Source organism: Ambystoma mexicanum, chromosome 3p (assembly GCF_040938575.1).
Source record: "Ambystoma mexicanum isolate Mex_15411 chromosome 3p, UKY_AmexF1_1, whole genome shotgun sequence".
Classification (NCBI taxonomy): Eukaryota; Metazoa; Chordata; class Amphibia; order Caudata; family Ambystomatidae; genus Ambystoma; species Ambystoma mexicanum.
The window spans coordinates 27,680,074-27,699,918 of NC_090925.1; the positions used below are offsets into that span (position 1 = coordinate 27,680,074).

Here is a 19,845-nt window from a genome sequence, read left to right on the forward strand (position 1 = left end):
CCAGAGGCGGCCCGTCCTTGCACTTCTATACAGGCCCGGTATGTGCCACAAAGCACAACAAGCATCATCTCTCGGCGCTATAATAAGCTCAATGCTGCCCGTGTACATACACATCTGCGGTAGGCGCTCAGCCCACTGAGCTATCCTAGGGCCTCTTTCTCGGAGGTTCAGCGGCCAGGCGTCCATTGGTCAGCCGGAACATGCTCACAGGCTGGGTGGGGGCTTATGGGGAGGGATGCAGGGTGGTTAGGGAGGGGGCTCCATCATACTCCCCTGTTAGAAAGGGGCGCGGCTCCGCCAACTCCTCCCTCACTCCCGAGATCTGCCCCCTCCCGGAGCCCTGACCGTCTGCAGAGGCGCCGGCGGAGTGGAAAGCACGAAGCAGAGCACACAGGCGATGACGCGCTCGTGCAACCAGCAGGTAAGGGGACAGAGGGGCAGTGCCAGGGTGCCCCTTCTCCAAAAGCAGCCCCTCTCTTATAGAGTTCTGGGAAGGTGGGAAAATTTGCAGGTGTGTGATAATCAAACACAGTTTGCTTGCGCTGGTCGTGGCTTCTTAGGGTGACTGCATCTGCCAGTGTGTGATAGCACACACTGTGTACGCGCGTGTTGGCAGGAGCAGGCTGGCAAGGGGGGGCAAAGCGGCAATTGCTCCACAGGATGGCTGGGCTATCGGAGACGTTTTTATGGGAGGGAAAAAGGGACACTTGCCCTGGGCCCCCACCTTGGAGGTAAGTAAGATTCCATTGTTCACCAGTCTTAAATAGAACACGTCAGGGTATTTTATGGGGGGCTGCTGAAGGTCCAAACTATTGCCGTCTGTTTTGACCAGTACTCTTCCTTGGTCAATTCATCATGTATTGCTTTCTGTGTTCATTGTGGTATACACGGTTTGTGTGTTCCTTATGGCACAACTCTATAGCAATATTTCCTTCCTGTGGGAATTGTTTTGATTATATGCAATAGCCAAAGTTGAAATGCATATTGGTAGGTTGAGTGCCACAGTGCTTTGGAAGTTAGCTCAGTGTGTTAAGCACTCATTGCAGAGATATGTTTTCATGTGCAATATTAGAATAGCACATTCCAGGATGGCTGGCTGAGCCTTTCCCAGGTCTGAAGTTTATAAACCTGCCTGGATATGCACGTGGTTTTGCAGAACAACAGGGGCTATTATCAGCAATGTACCTGCACCAGAAAGGGGTCGCTATAAAAACGAACATGGGATCCATATGGAAAAGGCCTTGAAATTGGCTTGTTCGGATGGGATGTCGTAAACGCGGGGCACTCACCTTCAATGATGAGTATAAACTGTTAGTCCAAGAGGTGAATAAGTCTCCACATTCCAGACTGTGGAAACAAAGCATTCATGCTTGTATTCTGGATTTGCCAGCAGACGATACAGTGATCCTGGTCAAATCATCTGATATGGCTGACATTACTGTGCTGCCTTCTGTGAGGTGTGCCTTCTTGCAGGCTGCTGGTATCGTTTAGCCCATTACTTGATCTGTCTTCTTATGTAGGCCATTTGACTGGAAGGGGCGGTGGACAGAAGAGAGCAGAACAGATGTTGCAGGCCAAGCTTATTTTAAGATCTGCTAGTGAGGTGTTTCTGGACGCCTATAAATAACCATTTCAAATGCCAGTGTTTTTAAAGTATTTAAAGCTTTAAAATACAAAAGACAACCCAGATTAAATCTGTTAAATCACATGGATTGGTATGCTGGTTCTTATATACTTCCCCTGATGATGGAGAGAATGAACCTAGACTCCTTCCCATTTTGCATAACACCCTTTTATAATGTTGTCATGTTTGGTAACGTGATTGGTGTACTTTCCAAGTCAGTTTTATAAAATGAGATTGTTTTAATTCGTGGTAAGAACTGGAAAAAAAAAGTGTTCAATTGCCGAAATTGCAGAGTTGACGCAAATTCCTGCTTCACCCTTTGAACAATATTTGATCCTGGGCATCTTGTTTAATCTTGTATTGCCTAACCTGTCAACATTGCCAGTCCCTTAACCTTTCAAAATTCTCAGTCCTTCATAGTGATTTCCCTCTCATCTGCATCCACTATCCATGCCATGCTATGTGCAGCTTTCTCCTTCCTTCCAATTGGTCTCCTCTATCCATGCTTGAGCATTTTTGCATTCTGCGAGGAAGCTATGTGAGTTCTCTGTCTATTCTGGGTTACATGTACTTTTTACACACAGTCCTGCAAAACAGGCTGCATAACGTCCTGGATGCTATTGATGAAAAGTCTCCTGTATCTATGCTAGAACAGAAGTAACCTCTCCCTAGACTGATAATGTTGGTCTTCAAAAGCTACTTGTTTATATCATTCTGATTAGAGTAAGAATGAAGAGTGGTGGGGGGGTGCGACAGATATTCTCGATCATGTATTCCCTTTGGTTTGGTGGAGGGGGGCCCAAAGATGCTCATGCCCAGGGCCCCAAAAGTTCTTAAGATGGCCCTATGGGCTGTTGCCCTAAGGGCCAAAACTCCAAATTATAAAAAAAAAGAAAATAATTGAAAACCAAAATCCTTCAGAACCTAGCCTGCCAGAAAGGAACCGAGTGCAGCCAAGCCCGCTTAGATTCTGTGTACATGGGGTGAGGCATTCGTCTTCATTGCTGCAATGTTCTAGATGTGCCTGGCTGGCAACAACATGTGGGCCTCCCCAGTGAGGGAGAGGGAGAGATGCCCCCCACCCAAGGGCCTCCACCGTGAGTGAGAGGGAGAGCAGCCTAGGCTGCAGGGGCATGTTAATACCACTCGGTGCAATGTATGCATTTAAATGAGCCTGGATGGTAATGTTGGCCCCACTGCTCCCCATTACACCATTGGTCGGTTACAATCCACAGCAGCCTATCACAGCGCCTGCTTGCCAAGGAAGTAAGGGTGCCTATCGTATTAGAGTTTGGCCTCGGTTTGATTCTGTACTATATTCTGGTGAATTTCTTGATCAGCAGCGTGTTCATACAGAAAAGAGTTTAACAGCACCCCGAATAGCACCCAAAGTCTTGATCAGCAGTGTGTTCATACAGAAAAGAGTTTACTAGCACCCCGAATAGCACCCAAAGTCTTGATCAGCAGTGTGTTCATACAGAAAAGAGTTTACTAGCACCCCGAATAGCACCCAAAGTCTTGATCACCAGTGTGTTCATACAGAAAAGAGTTTACTAGCACCCCGAATAGCACCCAAAGTCTTGATCACCAGTGTGTTCATACAGAAAAGAGTTTAATAGCACCCCGAATAGCATCCACGCAGGTTACTTATGTAAGGGTTACAGAAATGGCTGTTGGACTGTTTCTGGTACTTATGGACAGTTGAAAAACACATAGAAAGATGCAATATTCAAGTATTAATTATTAGAAGACATTCACAGTTGTGCACATTTTTTAATACAAAGCAAAAAAGTTACCAGCACCGACTGTGGTATTTCTTGAAATCTACCCTAGTAAAAGTTTACCACCAGCAGAGGTGGTATTTCTGGAATACCTCCAGTGCTATTTCATAAACACAGCATCAATGTGATGGGAGGAATGGATTATATATCACGACTGTTCACTTTATGCACAAAAGGGTACATTCTGGACCTTGTATGCATTGCAAGGGTAAGGAGGCAATGGGAGCTGCCCACCTTTTCACACCCCCAACATGGCCATTTGTAACATCCTTTTGCACTCTATTGCCGTGCTTCCGTTCTGTACATTAAAAAGAAAGATTTAACATAGTTGGTGCCAGTTTAGATTTTTTAAGATGGAGGTAACAATAGGTGGATGTGCTGCCAAAAGTTACCCTAAAATACTATTGCCGGCATTCCCATGGAGTACCACTGATGGTATCCCCATGGAGTACCACTGATGGTATTCCCATGGAGTACCACTGATGGTATCCCCATGGAGTACCACTGATGGTATTCCCATGGAGTACCACCATGGAGTACCACTGATGGTATCCCCATGGAGTACCACGGAGTACCAGTGATGGTATCCCCATGGAGTACCACAGAGTACCACTGATGGTATCCCCATGGAGTACCACTGATGGTATTCCCATGGAGTACCACTGATGGTATCCCCATGGAGTACCACTGATGGTATTCCCATGGAGTACCACTGATGGTATCCCCATGGAGTACCACTGATGGTATTCCCATGGAGTACCACCATGGAGTACCACTGATGGTATCCCCATGGAGTACCACGGAGTACCACTGATGGTATCCCCATGGAGTACCACTGATGGTATCCCCATGGAGTACCACTGATGGTATCCCCATGGAGTACCACTGATGGTATCCCCATGCAGTACCACTGATGGTATCCCCATGCAGTACCACTGATGGTATCGCCATGGAGTACCACTGATGGTATCTGGAGTTCCACTGATGGTATCCCCATGGAGTACCACTGATGGTATGCCCATGCAGTACCACTGATGGTATTCCCATGGAGTACCACTGATGGTATCTGATCAAACCCTGAATTGGGTGCACAGTAAAATCAACAGTATTGCCAAATACTGATGATGTTACTGTCATAACCCAACTCTGAATGACCCCCTAAGTCTGATATTTTTCAATGTCTTGTTCAGAGCACTCTTCTCGTGTTTCACCAACAAAAGACACACATGCAAATCAACACCAGATTCAGATATATAGATGCAAAGTCACATGAACACAGGTAAGTTCGTCCACCTGTAATGTTTACTGTCACAAAGACACATAAACAAATTAACCCAGTCACCGAAACTAAAACACACACACATTCCACCTTATTTGAAAACACACAAAAGTATAATAGTCGTTCTTGCTCCCTCTCCATCACCCGGTCCAAGGTGTATTCCCCTTGCAGTTTTCTCTGCTTCCGTGAGTTGAAATATGCAGCCGACTTTCCAAGAAAGCACAAATTGGGAGCACAAAAAAAGACGCGTCCCCTCGCTGTCTTTCACTCTGCATATCCACCTGGAAACTCTGTTGCCACGATTATCAGCAAGACCCCGACCACGGCTTCGTGTCATGTCTGGGAAAGGCTGACGGGCAAATCAAGTGGTCTACTGTCCAACTCTAAGTCAGGGCAACGGAAGGTGGGGAGGGTCAAAGAATGGGCCTGGTTTGACAGGCAATTAAAGGGTGTGAGTGGCAGGGAATTGCTGACTCAGCAGTGTGGGCAAGGGAAGGTGGAGCGTGCAAGGTAAGGGAAGGAGGTGCGTGCAAGGTAAGGGAAGGAGGTGCGTGCAAGGTAAGGGAAGGAGGTGCGTGCAAGGTAAGGGAAGGAGGTGCATGCAAGGTAAGGGAAGGAGGTGCGTGCAAGGTAAGGGAAGGAGGTGCATGCAAGGTAAGGGAAGGAGGTGCGTGCAAGGTAAGGGAAGGAGGTGCGTGCAAGGTAAGGGAAGGAGGTGCGTGGGTAAGGGAACTGAATTCATATTTAAAGGAGGGAGCAAAAGGGGAACAAAGATCTGAAAGTTAATTGTAAGAAACAGGGGCCATTGAGCATGTGGTGAAAGGAAAGACACCGGAGCATGATGGGTAAGGAAAATAGGGTAAATGAAACAGGAGTACACGTCTGGAATGGTAGGTCAGCAGCTTTGCTGTTGCTGAGATCTGTGTCTGACCGGCATGCCATGGCCCCCCATCGTGGGACTGGCTTGACCCCCCCTTTCTTTTTTCTGACTAATTGATGGTTACTCGCTTTATGAACTTGTTTCAATACCTACTGCTCTCATATTGTTTCAGGTTACTTTATCATGTGACTTAGAGCTTTGAAAGTGCACACAATTGTCCCTAATCATAGTAGATATCCATTATAGTGATAATCTTAGTTTATTTCTCAGATGTATTTGCCACAGGCTACAAACAATAGGCTTTCTCCTAGTAGATACATTGGTGTTTGAAAACCAAATGTATGGAACAGTAGACTTGTTTACCCTTTGACTAACAACTTTGCAGGGCGCATTTTTGGTTTCTAATATTGAAGACGGAATAGGAGAGAATGAGGTCCCTCCTGCTTTCTGAAGCTGTGGAACCAGGAAGAGAGGGGTCAAATCCCATCTTTGATATTTATTACATTATGTGATCCTGAGCAAATCCCTTTTCATCACTGTGCCTTATTTTCCTTAACTCTCTGTAGGGAAAGCCTCACTCATATGGGTTTATACTGTATGGTGTTACTCTATAAACCATTTAAACAATGTGTGTTAAGCATACTGGTGAGGAGGCAGGATGACAAGTGAGGGTCGTATGCTGTGGGGGTGGGTACACAGGATGCAGGTAGGGGTATTTTGCCACGGCGTCTCACGTTTGAGTCTGAGAGTAAACCCAGACCCCCGGGTTCAGAAGAGGCTCTGCTCTACCAAGGTTTTCTCAAGCTTTGGCACCTCTTTACATTGTTCTAAAACTAAAGATGAGACGGGAGGAGATGTAGCCTTCTGTCACATTACCAACTCTAACACAATGAAAACTGGGCTCCAATCCCAGCTTTCCCGTTTCACCAATTATCCATGTGAAATCATTTCTATGTTTGGTAAGTGGGAGAATTCCCAGGGGTCCGGGTTTCTAAGAAACAACAAACAAAGCTGAAATATATGTTGCATAAAAGGAAAGTAATGTCGATAGTGTCTACTTGTGTGGGAGGGGAGGGGGGGAATTGAGATGCCTTGTTCTGGAAGTTGGGGGTCGCTACACTCTGGCCCATCAAAGTGAACTGGCCCCCTAGGCCAAATGTTGCCATTCCTCCCCTGGGTGTGAGTTCCGACGGCGTGCACCTCTAATCGTAGGTGATAGGACTCAGTTTGCTGAGTGCACCCACTGGGGGCTTGCCACAATCACACGCTTTGTGTTTCTTCGGGTGTCTGAGGCGTGCAGGTGTGTGATAGAAGGGAACAGGTGGCGCCTGCTTGTTGTACGTTCTGAGAGGGGCGGCATATGTAGGCGTGTGCTAGGAGGAGACCGCTTGTATATGGGTTCTAAGAGTGATCGTGCCTTTGCAGGTGGTGTGTATTGTTGGGGGCGGGGGAGGAGTGCATCTGCAGGAACTGCCAGGAAGGACACACTCGGTGTGTGTGTTGTTCAGAGGGCGTCTGCTGGTGTGTGGAAGGACACCGTTTGTGTGTACATTCCGAGAGAGAGCGAGTGTGCGACTGTGCACACGGCCCCCGTGTCCGTGCACGCTGTCCACACCCACCTGACACTGCACCCCTCGGGCCACCTGTCACTGCTTCTTGAGAATAACCCTCAAAGCTGCTTCTCAGACCCCACACCTTAGCTGACTCGCATTCCCGGGTGCCGCACGTGCTTCCCCCCAAGGCTTCTGAATGCACGCGGTCCTCGGCAAGCAGCACTGCAGTGCATTTCAGTGCACACTTCGCCGTGCACACCTCCAGGGGACTCATTGCAGGCATATTTGGCAGGTGTGGAATGTCGGGTTGGACGCAATTTGGAGGTTGTGTTGAAGTTTTCGCCTTATTCGATGTTTTGTGACTCTTGCTCTCTCGGGCTGCCTCTCAGCGCTATAGTTCCCAGTGGAAACCGGGCGTGCATTGAGATTGTTCGGGGTGTGTTGCTTGTATTCACCCATTTTGTTCTTTGACTTCTGGTAAAGGTGTTAGGGTTCAGTCTGTGAACCTCAAGGTTTGCAGGCGCCTTCCCTTTGTATCCTGGTACTTGTGTGCCATTTACTAGGACATCAAAATACAGATTCCAGCAAATGATCTGTCAGAAACTCAGCTTGCAAAATGTGAGAGCAGTCAACCGCAATTGCACTTACATTCTGCCAAAATGAGTGTCGCACACATTTTGCACACTGATTAAATGTGTGTATTGCAGTCCCATAAAGTTCGGTTGTGCAAGGGTCAGAGGAAGCGGCTGTGTTCCTACTGCAGGCGCTACAATCCAGGGGGCTTGTGCCTTTCTGTTGTGTGTTTGTGTGTGGATTTCTGCAGCTGGGCGTCTCATCATGGCCATTGCGACGACTGTGCAGTTTCACCTTAACGTCGGTCTGATATTTTTTCAGTATCTTTTTTTGTTGAGCTTGGAACTCCTCCCTCCTAAACTGTCACATCTCTGACCTCTGACCCGAATCCGGTTGGAAACAGACAGAAACATTCCATCAAAACAGTGTCATTTCTGCTTTTATTTGAAGACGTGTAAGGACGAGTTCCATTGTCTTTCATTACCCCTCCCCCCCCCCCGTTTCCCCTGTTAGATTGTGGTTGCTGTAGAAAGGGTTCCTATCGTCTGTTGCAGTCGGGAATCGGAAGAGAGTGAAACAAAGAACATTTTACACCTACTGGCATCACTTCGGCTAGGCAGGGGGTAAGGGTGTAACATGGCCAGTGGCCACAGCCAGCTGCAGCCACTGGCCAGGGCTGAAGACCATGGCTAGCGACCCTCAATGAAACCGGTTGGTTCAACATGTACAGTGGCCATGGCCAAAGGGTCGGGCTATTGGGACCCAAAGAAACCTATAGTTGCAACATGTACATAGTTCATGGCCGAAGTCTAAAGGCTACGACTAGTGTGCAGAAACGGAACCTACTGGTGCAACATGTAAGGTCCTGGCTAGTGGCCCCCAAAGAAACCTACTGGTGCAACATGTAGAGTGGCCACGGCCGAAGGTCATGGCTAGTGGTCCCCAAAGAAACGTAACGGTGCAACATGTAGAGTGGCCACGGCCGAAGCTCATGGCTAGTGGCCCCCAAAGAAACCTACTGGTGCAACATGTAGAGTGGCCACGGCCGAAGGTCATGGCCAGTGGGCTCCAAACAAACCTACTGGTGCAACATGTAGAGTGGCCACGGCCGAAGGTCATGGCTAGTGGGCTCCAAAGAAACCTACTGGTGCAACATGTAGAGTGGCCACGGCCGAAGCTCATGGCTAGTGGGTCTCAAAGAAACCTACTGGTGCAACATGTAGAGTGGCAACGGCAGAAGGTCATGGCCAGTAGGCCCCAAACAAACCTACTGGTGCAACATGTAGCGTGGCCACGGCCGAAGGTCATGGCCAGTGGGCTCCAAAGAAACCTACTGGTGCAACATGTAGAGTGGCCACAGCCGAAGGTCATGGCCAGTGGGCTCCAAAGAAAGCTACTGGTGCAACATGTAGAGTGGCCACACCCGAAGGTCCTGGCTAGTGGCCCCCAAAGAAACCTACTGGTGCAACATGTAGAGTGGCCACAGCTAAAGGTCATGGCTAGTGGTTCCCAAAGAAACCTACTGGTGCAACATGTAAAGTGGCCACGGCCGAAGGTCATGGCTAGTGGGCTCCAAAGAAACCTACTGGTGCAACATGTAGAGTGGCCACGGCCAAAGGTCATGGCTAGTGGGCTCCAAAGAAACCTACTGGTGCAACATGTAGAGTGGCCACGCCCGAAGTTCATGGCTAGTGGCCCCCAAAGAAACCTACTGGTGCAACATGTAGAGTGGCCACGGCCGAAGGTCATGGCTAGAGGGCCTCAAAGAAACCTACTGATGCAACATGTAGAGTGGCCACGCCTGAAGGTCATGGCTAGTGGGCTCCAAAGAAACCTACTGGTGCAACATGTAGAGTGGCCGCGGCCGAAGGTCATGGCTAGTGGGCTCCAAAGAAACCTACTGGTGCAACATGTAGAGTGGCCTACGGCCGAAGGTCATGGCTAGTGGCCCCCAAAGAAACCTACTAGTGCAACATGTAGAGTGGGCACACCCGAAGGTCATGGCTAATGGGCCTCAAAGAAACCTACTGGTGCAACATGTAGTGTGGCCACGGCCGAAGGGCATGGCTAGTGGCCCCCGAAGAAACCTACTGGTGCAACATGTAGAGTGGCCACGGCCGAAGCTCATGGCTAGAGGGCCTCAAAGAAACCTACTGGTGCAACATGTAGAGTGGCCTATGGCCGAAGGTCATGGCTAGTGGCCCCCAAAGAAACCTACTGGTGCAACATGTAGAGTGGCCACGGCCGAAGGTCATGGCTAATGGGCCTCAAAGAAACCTACTGGTGCAACATGTAGAGTGGCCACAGCCAAAGGTCATGGCTAATGGGCCTCAAAGAAACCTACTGGTGCAACATGTAGAGTGGCCACGCCCAAAGGTCATGGCTAGTGGCCCCCAAAGTAACCTACTGGTGCAACATGTAGATTGGCTACGCCCGAAGGTCATGGCTAGTGGGCTCCAAAAAAACCTACTGGTGCAACATGTAGAGTGGCCACGGCCGAAGGTCATGGCTAGTGGGGCCCCAAAGAAACCTACTGGTGCAACATGTAAAGTGGCCACGGCCCGAAGCTCATGGCTAGTGGACCTCAAAGAACCTACTGGTGCAACATGTAGAGTGGCCAAGACCGAAGGTCATGGCTAGTGGGCTCCAAATAAACCTACTGGTGCAACATGTAGCATGGCCACGGCCGAAGGTCATGGCTAATGGGCCTCAAAGAAACCTTCTGGTGCAACATGTAGATTGGCCACGGCCGAAGGTCATGGCTAGTGGGCTCCAAAGAAACCTACTGGTGCAACATGTAGAGTGGCCATGGCCGAAGGTCATGGCTAGTGGGCTCCAAAGAAACCTACTGGTGCAACATGTAGAGTGGCCACGGCCAAAGCTCATGGCTAGTGGGCCTCAAAGAAACCTACTGGTGCAACATGTAGAGTGGCCACAGCCAAAGGTCATGGCCAGTGGGCTCCAAACAAACCTACTGGTGCAACATGTAGAGTGGCCACGGCCAAAGCTCATGGCTAGTGGGCCTCAATGAAACCTACTGGTGCATCATGTAGAGTGGCCACAGCCGAAGGTCATGGCTAGTGGCCCCCAAAGAAACCTACTGGTGCAACATGTAGAGTGGCTACACCCGAAGGTCCTGGCTAGTGGCCCCCAAAGAAACCTACTGGTGCAACATGTAGAGTGGCTACACCCGAAGGTCCTGGCTAGTGGCCCCCAAAGAAACCTACTGGTGCAACATGTAGAGTGGCCACGGCCGAAGGTCATGGCTAGTGGTCCCCAAAGAAACCTAATGGTGCAACATGTAGAGTGGCCACGGCCGAAGGTCATGGCTAGTGTCCCCCAAAGAAACCTACTGGTGCAACATGTAGAGTGGCCACGGCCGAAGCTCATGGCTAGTGGGCCTCAAAGAAACCTACTGGTGCAACATGTAGAGTGGCCACGGCCGAAGCTCATGGCTAGTGGGCCTCAAAGAAACCTACTGGTGCAACATGTAGAGTGGCCACGGCCGAAGGTCATGGCTAGTGGGCTCCAAAGAAACCTACTGGTGCAACATGTAGAGTGGCCACGGCCGAAGGTCATGGCTAGTGGGCTCCAAAGAAACCTACTGGTGCAACATGTAGAGTGGCCAAGGCCAAAGCTCATGGCTAGTGGGCCTCAAAGAAACCTACTGGTGCAACATGTAGAGTGGCCACGACCAAAGGTCATGGCCAGTGGGCTCCAAACAAACCTACTGGTGCAACATGTAGCATGGCCACGGCTGAAGGTCATGGCTAGTGGGATCCAAAGAAACCTACTGGTGCAACATGTACAGTGGCCACAGCCGAAGGTCATGGCTAGTGGGCTCCATAGAAACCTTCTGGTGCAACATGTAGAGTGGCCACACCCGAAGGTCCTGGCTAGTGGCCCCCAAAGAAACCTCCTGGTGCAACATGTAGAGTGGCCACAGCTAAAGGTCATGGCTAGTGGTTCCCAAGAAACCTACTGGTGCAACATGTAAAGTGGCCATGGCCGAAGCTCATGGCTAGTGGGCTCCAAAGAAACCTACTGGTGTAACATGTAGAGTGGCCACGCCCGAAGTTCATGTCTAGTGGCCCCCAAAGAAACCTACTGGTGCAACATGTAGAGTGGCCACGGCCGAAGGTCATGGCTAGAGGGCCTCAAAGAAACCTACTGATGCAACATGTAGAGTGGCCACGCCTGAATGTCATGGCTAGTGGGCTCCAAAGAAACCTACTGGTGCAACATGTAGAGTGGCCACGGCCAAAGGTCATGGCTGGTGGGCTCCAAAGAAACCTACTGGTGCAACGCCGAAGTTCATGGCTAGTGGGCTCCAAAGAAACCTACTGGTGCAACATGTAGAGTGGCCACGCCCGAAGTTCATGGCTAGTGGCCCCCAAAAAAACCTACTGGTGCAACATGTAGAGTGGCCACGGCCGAAGGTCATGGCTAGAGGGCCTCAAAGAAACCTACTGAAGCAACATGTAGAGTGGCCACGCCTGAAGGTCATGGCTAGTGGGCTCCAAAGAAACATACTGGTGCAACATGTGGAGTGGCCACGGCCGAAGGTCATGGCTAGTGGGCTCCAAAGAAACCTACTGGTGCAACATGTAGAGTGGTCTACGGCCGAAGGTCATGGCTAGTGGCCCCCAAAGAAACCTACTGGTGCAACATGTAGAGTGGGCACACCCGAAGGTCATGGCTAATGGGCCTCAAAGAAACCTACTGGTGCAACATGTAGTGTGGCCACGGCCGAAGGTCATGGCTAGTGGCCCCAAAAAAACCTACTGGTGCAACATGTAGAGTGGCCACGGCCGAAGGTCATGGCTAGAGGGCCTCAAAGAAACCTACTGAAGCAACATGTAGAGTGGCCACGCCTGAAGGTCATGGCTAGTGGGCTCCAAAGAAACATACTGGTGCAACATGTGGAGTGGCCATGGCCGAAGCTCATGGCTAGAGGGCCTCAAAGAAACCTACTGGTGCAACATGTAGAGTGGCCACGGCCGAAGGTCATGGCTAGAGGGCCTCAAAGAAACCTACTGAAGCAACATGTAGAGTGGCCACGCCTGAAGGTCATGGCTAGTGGGCTCCAAAGAAACATACTGGTGCAACATGTGGAGTGGCCACGGCCGAAGGTCATGGCTAGTGGGCTCCAAAGAAACCTACTGGTGCAACATGTAGAGTGGTCTACGGCCGAAGGTCATGGCTAGTGGCCCCCAAAGAAACCTACTGGTGCAACATGTAGAGTGGGCACACCCGAAGGTCATGGCTAATGGGCCTCAAAGAAACCTACTGGTGCAACATGTAGTGTGGCCACGGCCGAAGGTCATGGCTAGTGGCCCCAAAAAAACCTACTGGTGCAACATGTAGAGTGGCCACGGCCGAAGGTCATGGCTAGAGGGCCTCAAAGAAACCTACTGAAGCAACATGTAGAGTGGCCACGCCTGAAGGTCATGGCTAGTGGGCTCCAAAGAAACATACTGGTGCAACATGTGGAGTGGCCACGGCCGAAGCTCATGGCTAGAGGGCCTCAAAGAAACCTACTGGTGCAACATGTAGAGTGGCCTACAGCCGAAGGTCATGGCTAGTGGCCCCCAAAGAAACCTACTGGTGCAACATGTAGAGTGGCCACGGCCAAAGGTCATGGCTAATGGGCCTCAAAGAAACCTACTGGTGCAACATGTAGAGTGGCCACGCCCGAAGGTCATGGCTAGTGGGCTCTAAAGAAACCTACTGGTGCAACATGTAGAGTGGCCACAGCTAAAGGTCATGGCTAGTGGTTCCCAAAGAAACCGACTGGTGCAACATGTAAAGTGGCCACGGCCGAAGCTCATGGCTAGTGGGCTCCAAAGAAACCTACTGGTGCAACATGTAGAGTGGCCACGGCCGAAGCTCATGGCTAGTAGGCTCCAAAGAAACCTACTGGTGCAACATGTAGAGTGGCCACGCCCGAAGTTCATGGCTAGAGGGCCTCAAAGAAACCTACTGATGCAACATGTAGAGTGGCCACGCGTGAATGTCATGGCTAGTGGGCTCCAAAGAAACCTACTGGTGCAACATGTAGAGTGGCCACCACCGAAGTTCATGGCTAGTGGCCCCCAAAGAAACCTACTGGTGCAACATGTAGAGTGGCCACGGCCGAAGCTCATGGCTAGTGGGCCTCAAAGAAACCTACTGGTGCAACATGTAGAGTGGCCACAGCCGAAAGTCATGGCTAGTGGGCTCCAAAGAAACCTACTGGTGCAACATGTAGAGTGGCCACGACCGAAGGTCATGGCTAGTGGGCTCCAAAGAAACCTACTGGTGCAACATGTAGAGTGGCCACGGCCAAAGCTCATGGCTAGTGGGCCTCAAAGAAACCTACTGGTGCAACATGTAGAGTGGCCACGGCCGAAAGTCATGGCTAGTGGGCTCCAAAGAAACCTACTGGTGCAACATGTAGAGTGGCCACAGCCGAAGGTCATGGCTAGTGGGCTCCAAAGAAACCTACTGGTGCAACATGTAGAGTGGCCACACCCGAAGGTCCTGGCTAGTGGCCCCCAAAGAAACCTACTGGTGCAACATGTAGAGTGGCCACAGCTAAAGGTCATGGCTATTGGTTCCCAAAGAAACCTACTGGTGCAACATGTAAAGTGGCCACGGCCGAAGGTCATGGCTAGTGGGCTCCAAAGAAACCTACTGGTGCAACATGTAGAGTGGCCACAGCTAAAGGTCATGGCTAGTGGTTCCCAAAGAAACCTACTGGTGCAACATGTAAAGTGGCCACGGCCGAAGCTCATGGCTAGTGGGCTCCAAAGAAACCTACTGGTGCAACATGTAGAGTGGCCACGGCCGAAGCTCATGGCTAGTGGGCTCCAAAGAAACCTACTGGTGCAACATGTAGAGTGGCCACGCCTGAATGTCATGGCTAGTGGGCTCCAAAGAAACCTACAGGTGCAACATGTAGAGTGGCCACCACCGAAGTTCATGGCTGGTGGCCCCCAAAGAAACCTACTGGTGCAACATGTAGAGTGGCCACGGCCGAAGCTCATGGCTAGTGGGCCTCAAAGAAACCTACTGGTGCAACATGTAGAGTGGCCACAGCCGAAAGTCATGGCTAGTGGGCTCCAAAGAAACCTACTGGTGCAACATGTAGAGTGGCCACGACCGAAGGTCATGGCTAGTGGGCTCCAAAGAAACCTACTGGTGCAACATGTAGAGTGGCCACGGCCAAAGCTCATGGCTAGTGGGCCTCAAAGAAACCTACTGGTGCAACATGTAGAGTGGCCACGGCCGAAGGTCATGGCTAGTGGGCTCCAAAGAAACCTACTGGTGCAACATGTAGAGTGGCCACAGCCGAAGGTCATGGCTAGTGGGCTCCAAAGAAACCTACTGGTGCAACATGTAGAGTGGCCACACCCGAAGGTCCTGGCTAGTGGCCCCCAAAGAAACCTACTGGTGCAACATGTAGAGTGGCCACAGCTAAAGGTCATGGCTATTGGTTCCCAAAGAAACCTACTGGTGCAACATGTAAAGTGGCCACGGCCGAAGCTCATGGCTAGTGGGCTCCAAAGAAACCTACTGGTGCAACATGTAGAGTGGCCACGGCCAAAGGTCATGGCTGGTGGGCTCCAAAGAAACCTACTGGTGCAACATGTAGATTGGCCACGGCCGAAGGTCATGGCTAGTGGGCTCCAAAGAAACCTACTGGTGCAACATGTAGAGTGGCCACGCCCAAAGTTCATGGCTAGTGGCCCCCAAAGAAACCTACTGGTGCAACATGTAGAGTGGCCACGGCCGAAGGTCATGGCTAGAGGGCCTCAAAGAAACCTACTGATGCAACATGTAGAGTGGCCACGCCTGAAGGTCATGGCTAGTGGGCTCCAAAGAAACCTACTGGTGCAACATGTAGAGTGGCCGCGGCCGAAGGTCATGGCTAGTGGGCTCCAAAGAAACCTACTGGTGCAACATGTAGAGTGGCCTACGGCCGAAGGTCATGGCTAGTGGCCCACAAAGAAACCTACTGGTGCAACATGTAGAGTGGGCACACCCGAAGGTCATGGCTAATGGGCCTCAAAGAAACCTACTGGTGCAACATGTAGTGTGGCCACGGCCGAAGGGCATGGCTAGTGGCCCCTGAAGAAACCTACTGGTCCAACATGTAGAATGGCCACGGCCAAAGCTCATGGCTAGAGGGCCTCAAAGAAACCTCCTGGTGCAACATGTAGAGTGGACTACGGCCGAAGGTCATGGCTAGTGGCCCCCAAAGAAACCTACTGGTGCAACATGTAGAGTGGCCACGGCCAAAGGTCATGGCTAATGGGCCTCAAAGAAACCTACTGGTGCAACATGTAGAGTGGGCACAGCCAAAGGTCATGGCTAATGGGCCTCAAAGAAACCTACTATTGCAAGATGTAGAGTGGCCACGCCCAAAGGTCATGGCTAGTGGCCCCCAAAGTAACCTACTGGTGCAACATGTAGAGTGGCTACGCCCGAAGGTCATGGCTAGTGGGCTCCAAAGAAACCTACTGGTGCAACATGTAGAGTGGCCAAGGCCAAAGCTCATGGCTAGTGGGCCTCAAAGAAACCTACTGGTGCAACATGTAGAGTGGCCACGACCAAAGGTCATGGCCAGTGGGCTCCAAACAAACCTACTGGTGCAACATGTAGCGTGGCCACGGCTGAAGGTCATGGCTAGTGGGATCCAAAGAAACCTACTGGTGCAACATGTACAGTGGCCACAGCCGAAGGTCATGGCTAGTGGGCTCCATAGAAACCTACTGGTGCAACATGTAGAGTGGCCACACCCGAAGGTCCTGGCTAGTGGCCCCCAAAGAAACCTCCTGGTGCAACATGTAGAGTGGCCACAGCTAAAGGTCATGGCTAGTGGTTCCCAAGAAACCTACTGGTGCAACATGTAAAGTGGCCATGGCCGAAGCTCATGGCTAGTGGGCTCCAAAGAAACCTACTGGTGTAACATGTAGAGTGGCCACGCCCGAAGTTCATGTCTAGTGGCCCCCAAAGAAACCTACTGGTGCAACATGTAGAGTGGCCACGGCCGAAGGTCATGGCTAGAGGGCCTCAAAGAAACCTACTGATGCAACATGTAGAGTGGCCACGCCTGAATGTCATGGCTAGCGGGCTCCAAAGAAACCTACTGGTGCAACATGTAGAGTGGCCACGGCCAAAGGTCATGGCTGGTGGGCTCCAAAGAAACCTACTGGTGCAACGCCGAAGTTCATGGCTAGTGGGCTCCAAAGAAACCTACTGGTGCAACATGTAGAGTGGCCACGCCCGAAGTTCATGGCTAGTGGCCCCCAAAAAAACCTACTGGTGCAACATGTAGAGTGGCCACGGCCGAAGGTCATGGCTAGAGGGCCTCAAAGAAACCTACTGAAGCAACATGTAGAGTGGCCACGCCTGAAGGTCATGGCTAGTGGGCTCCAAAGAAACATACTGGTGCAACATGTGGAGTGGCCACGGCCGAAGGTCATGGCTAGTGGGCTCCAAAGAAACCTACTGGTGCAACATGTAGAGTGGTCTACGGCCGAAGGTCATGGCTAGTGGCCCCCAAAGAAACCTACTGGTGCAACATGTAGAGTGGGCACACCCGAAGGTCATGGCTAATGGGCCTCAAAGAAACCTACTGGTGCAACATGTAGTGTGGCCACGGCCGAAGGTCATGGCTAGTGGCCCCAAAAAAACCTACTGGTGCAACATGTAGAGTGGCCACGGCCGAAGGTCATGGCTAGAGGGCCTCAAAGAAACCTACTGAAGCAACATGTAGAGTGGCCACGCCTGAAGGTCATGGCTAGTGGGCTCCAAAGAAACATACTGGTGCAACATGTGGAGTGGCCACGGCCGAAGCTCATGGCTAGAGGGCCTCAAAGAAACCTACTGGTGCAACATGTAGAGTGGCCTACAGCCGAAGGTCATGGCTAGTGGCCCCCAAAGAAACCTACTGGTGCAACATGTAGAGTGGCCACGGCCAAAGGTCATGGCTAATGGGCCTCAAAGAAACCTACTGGTGCAACATTTAGAGTGGCCACGCCCGAAGGTCATGGCTAGTGGGCTCCAAAGAAACCTACTGGTGCAACATGTAGAGTGGCCACAGCTAAAGGTCATGGCTAGTGGTTCCCAAAGAAACCTACTGGTGCAACATGTAAAGTGGCCACGGCCGAAGCTCATGGCTAGTGGGCTCCAAAGAAACCTACTGGTGCAACATGTAGAGTGGCCACGGCCGAAGCTCATGGCTAGTGGGCTCCAAAGAAACCTACTGGTGCAAAATGTAGAGTGGCCACGCCCGAAGTTCATGGCTAGAGGGCCTCAAAGAAACCTACTGATGCAACATGTAGAGTGGCCACGCCTGAATGTCATGGCTAGTGGGCTCCAAAGAAACCTACTGGTGCAACATGTAGAGTGGCCACCACCGAAGTTCATGGCTAGTGGCCCCCAAAGAAACCTACTGGTGCAACATGTAGAGTGGCCACGGCCGAAGCTCATGGCTAGTGGGCCTCAAAGAAACCTACTGGTGCAACATGTAGAGTGGCCACAGCCGAAAGTCATGGCTAGTGGGCTCCAAAGAAACCTACTGGTGCAACATGTAGAGTGGCCACGACCGAAGGTCATGGCTAGTGGGCTCCAAAGAAACCTACTGGTGCAACATGTAGAGTGGCCACGGCCAAAGCTCATGGCTAGTGGGCCTCAAAGAAACCTACTGGTGCAACATGTAGAGTGGCCAGGGCCGAAAGTCATGGCTAGTGGGCTCCAAAGAAACCTACTGGTGCAACATGTAGAGTGGCCACAGCCGAAGGTCATGGCTAGTGGGCTCCAAAGAAACCTACTGGTGCAACATGTAGAGTGGCCACACCCGAAGGTCCTGGCTAGTGGCCCCCAAAGAAACCTACTGGTGCAACATGTAGAGTGGCCACAGCTAAAGGTCATGGCTATTGGTTCCCAAAGAAACCTACTGGTGCAACATGTAAAGTAGCCACGGCCGAAGGTCAAGGCTAGTGGCCTCCAAAGAAATCTACTGGTGCAACATGTAGAGTGGCCACAGCTAAAGGTCATGGCTAGTGGTTCCCAAAGAAACCTACTGGTGCAACATGTAAAGTGGCCACGGCCGAAGCTCATGGCTAGTGGGCTCCAAAGAAACCTACTGGTGCAACATGTAGAGTGGCCACGGCCGAAGCTCATGGCTAGTGGGCTCCAAAGAAACCTACTGGTGCAACATGTAGAGTGGCCACGCCTGAATGTCATGGCTAGTGGGCTCCAAAGAAACCTACAGGTGCAACATGTAGAGTGGCCACCACCGAAGTTCATGGCTGGTGGCCCCCAAAGAAACCTACTGGTGCAACATGTAGAGTGGCCACGGCCGAAGCTCATGGCTAGTGGGCCTCAAAGAAACCTACTGGTGCAACATGTAGAGTGGCCACAGCCGAAAGTCATGGCTAGTGGGCTCCAAAGAAACCTACTGGTGCAACATGTAGAGTGGCCACGACCGAAGGTCATGGCTAGTGGGCTCCAAAGAAACCTACTGGTGCAACATGTAGAGTGGCCACGGCCAAAGCTCATGGCTAGTGGGCCTCAAAGAAACCTACTGGTGCAACATGTAGAGTGGCCACGGCCGAAGGTCATGGCTAGTGGGCTCCAAAGAAACCTACTGGTGCAACATGTAGAGTGGCCACAGCCGAAGGTCATGGCTAGTGGGCTCCAAAGAAACCTACTGGTGCAACATGTAGAGTGGCCACACCCGAAGGTCCTGGCTAGTGGCCCCCAAAGAAACCTACTGGTGCAACATGTAGAGTGGCCACAGCTAAAGGTCATGGCTATTGGTTCCCAAAGAAACCTACTGGTGCAACATGTAAAGTGGCCACGGCCGAAGCTCATGGCTAGTGGGCTCCAAAGAAACCTACTGGTGCAACATGTAGAGTGGCCACGGCCAAAGGTCATGGCTGGTGGGCTCCAAAGAAACCTACTGGTGCAACATGTAGATTGGCCACGGCCGAAGGTCATGGCTAGTGGGCTCCAAAGAAACCTACTGGTGCAACATGTAGAGTGGCCACGCCCAAAGTTCATGGCTAGTGGCCCCCAAAGAAACCTACTGGTGCAACATGTAGAGTGGCCACGGCCGAAGGTCATGGCTAGAGGGCCTCAAAGAAACCTACTGATGCAACATG

At 51.2% G+C, this 19,845-nt stretch overlaps 1 protein-coding gene across 2 annotated transcripts in view; it reads left to right on the top strand.

Moving 5' to 3' along the window:
• The first annotated feature begins 339 nt into the window (after window positions 1-339).
• Window positions 340-19,845, top strand: part of LOC138580092 (kell blood group glycoprotein-like) — a 537,793-nt gene continuing 518,287 nt past the window's right edge. The window contains exon 1 of one of the 2 annotated variants that reach the window (XM_069650368.1): window positions 340-421. In XM_069650368.1, coding sequence (XP_069506469.1) covers window positions 398-421 — 24 coding nt within the window. In that variant the 5' untranslated portion in view covers window positions 340-397. Of the gene's footprint in view, window positions 422-660; window positions 732-19,845 lie in introns of those variants that run through there. The other variant, XM_069650367.1, reaches the window with a different exon arrangement.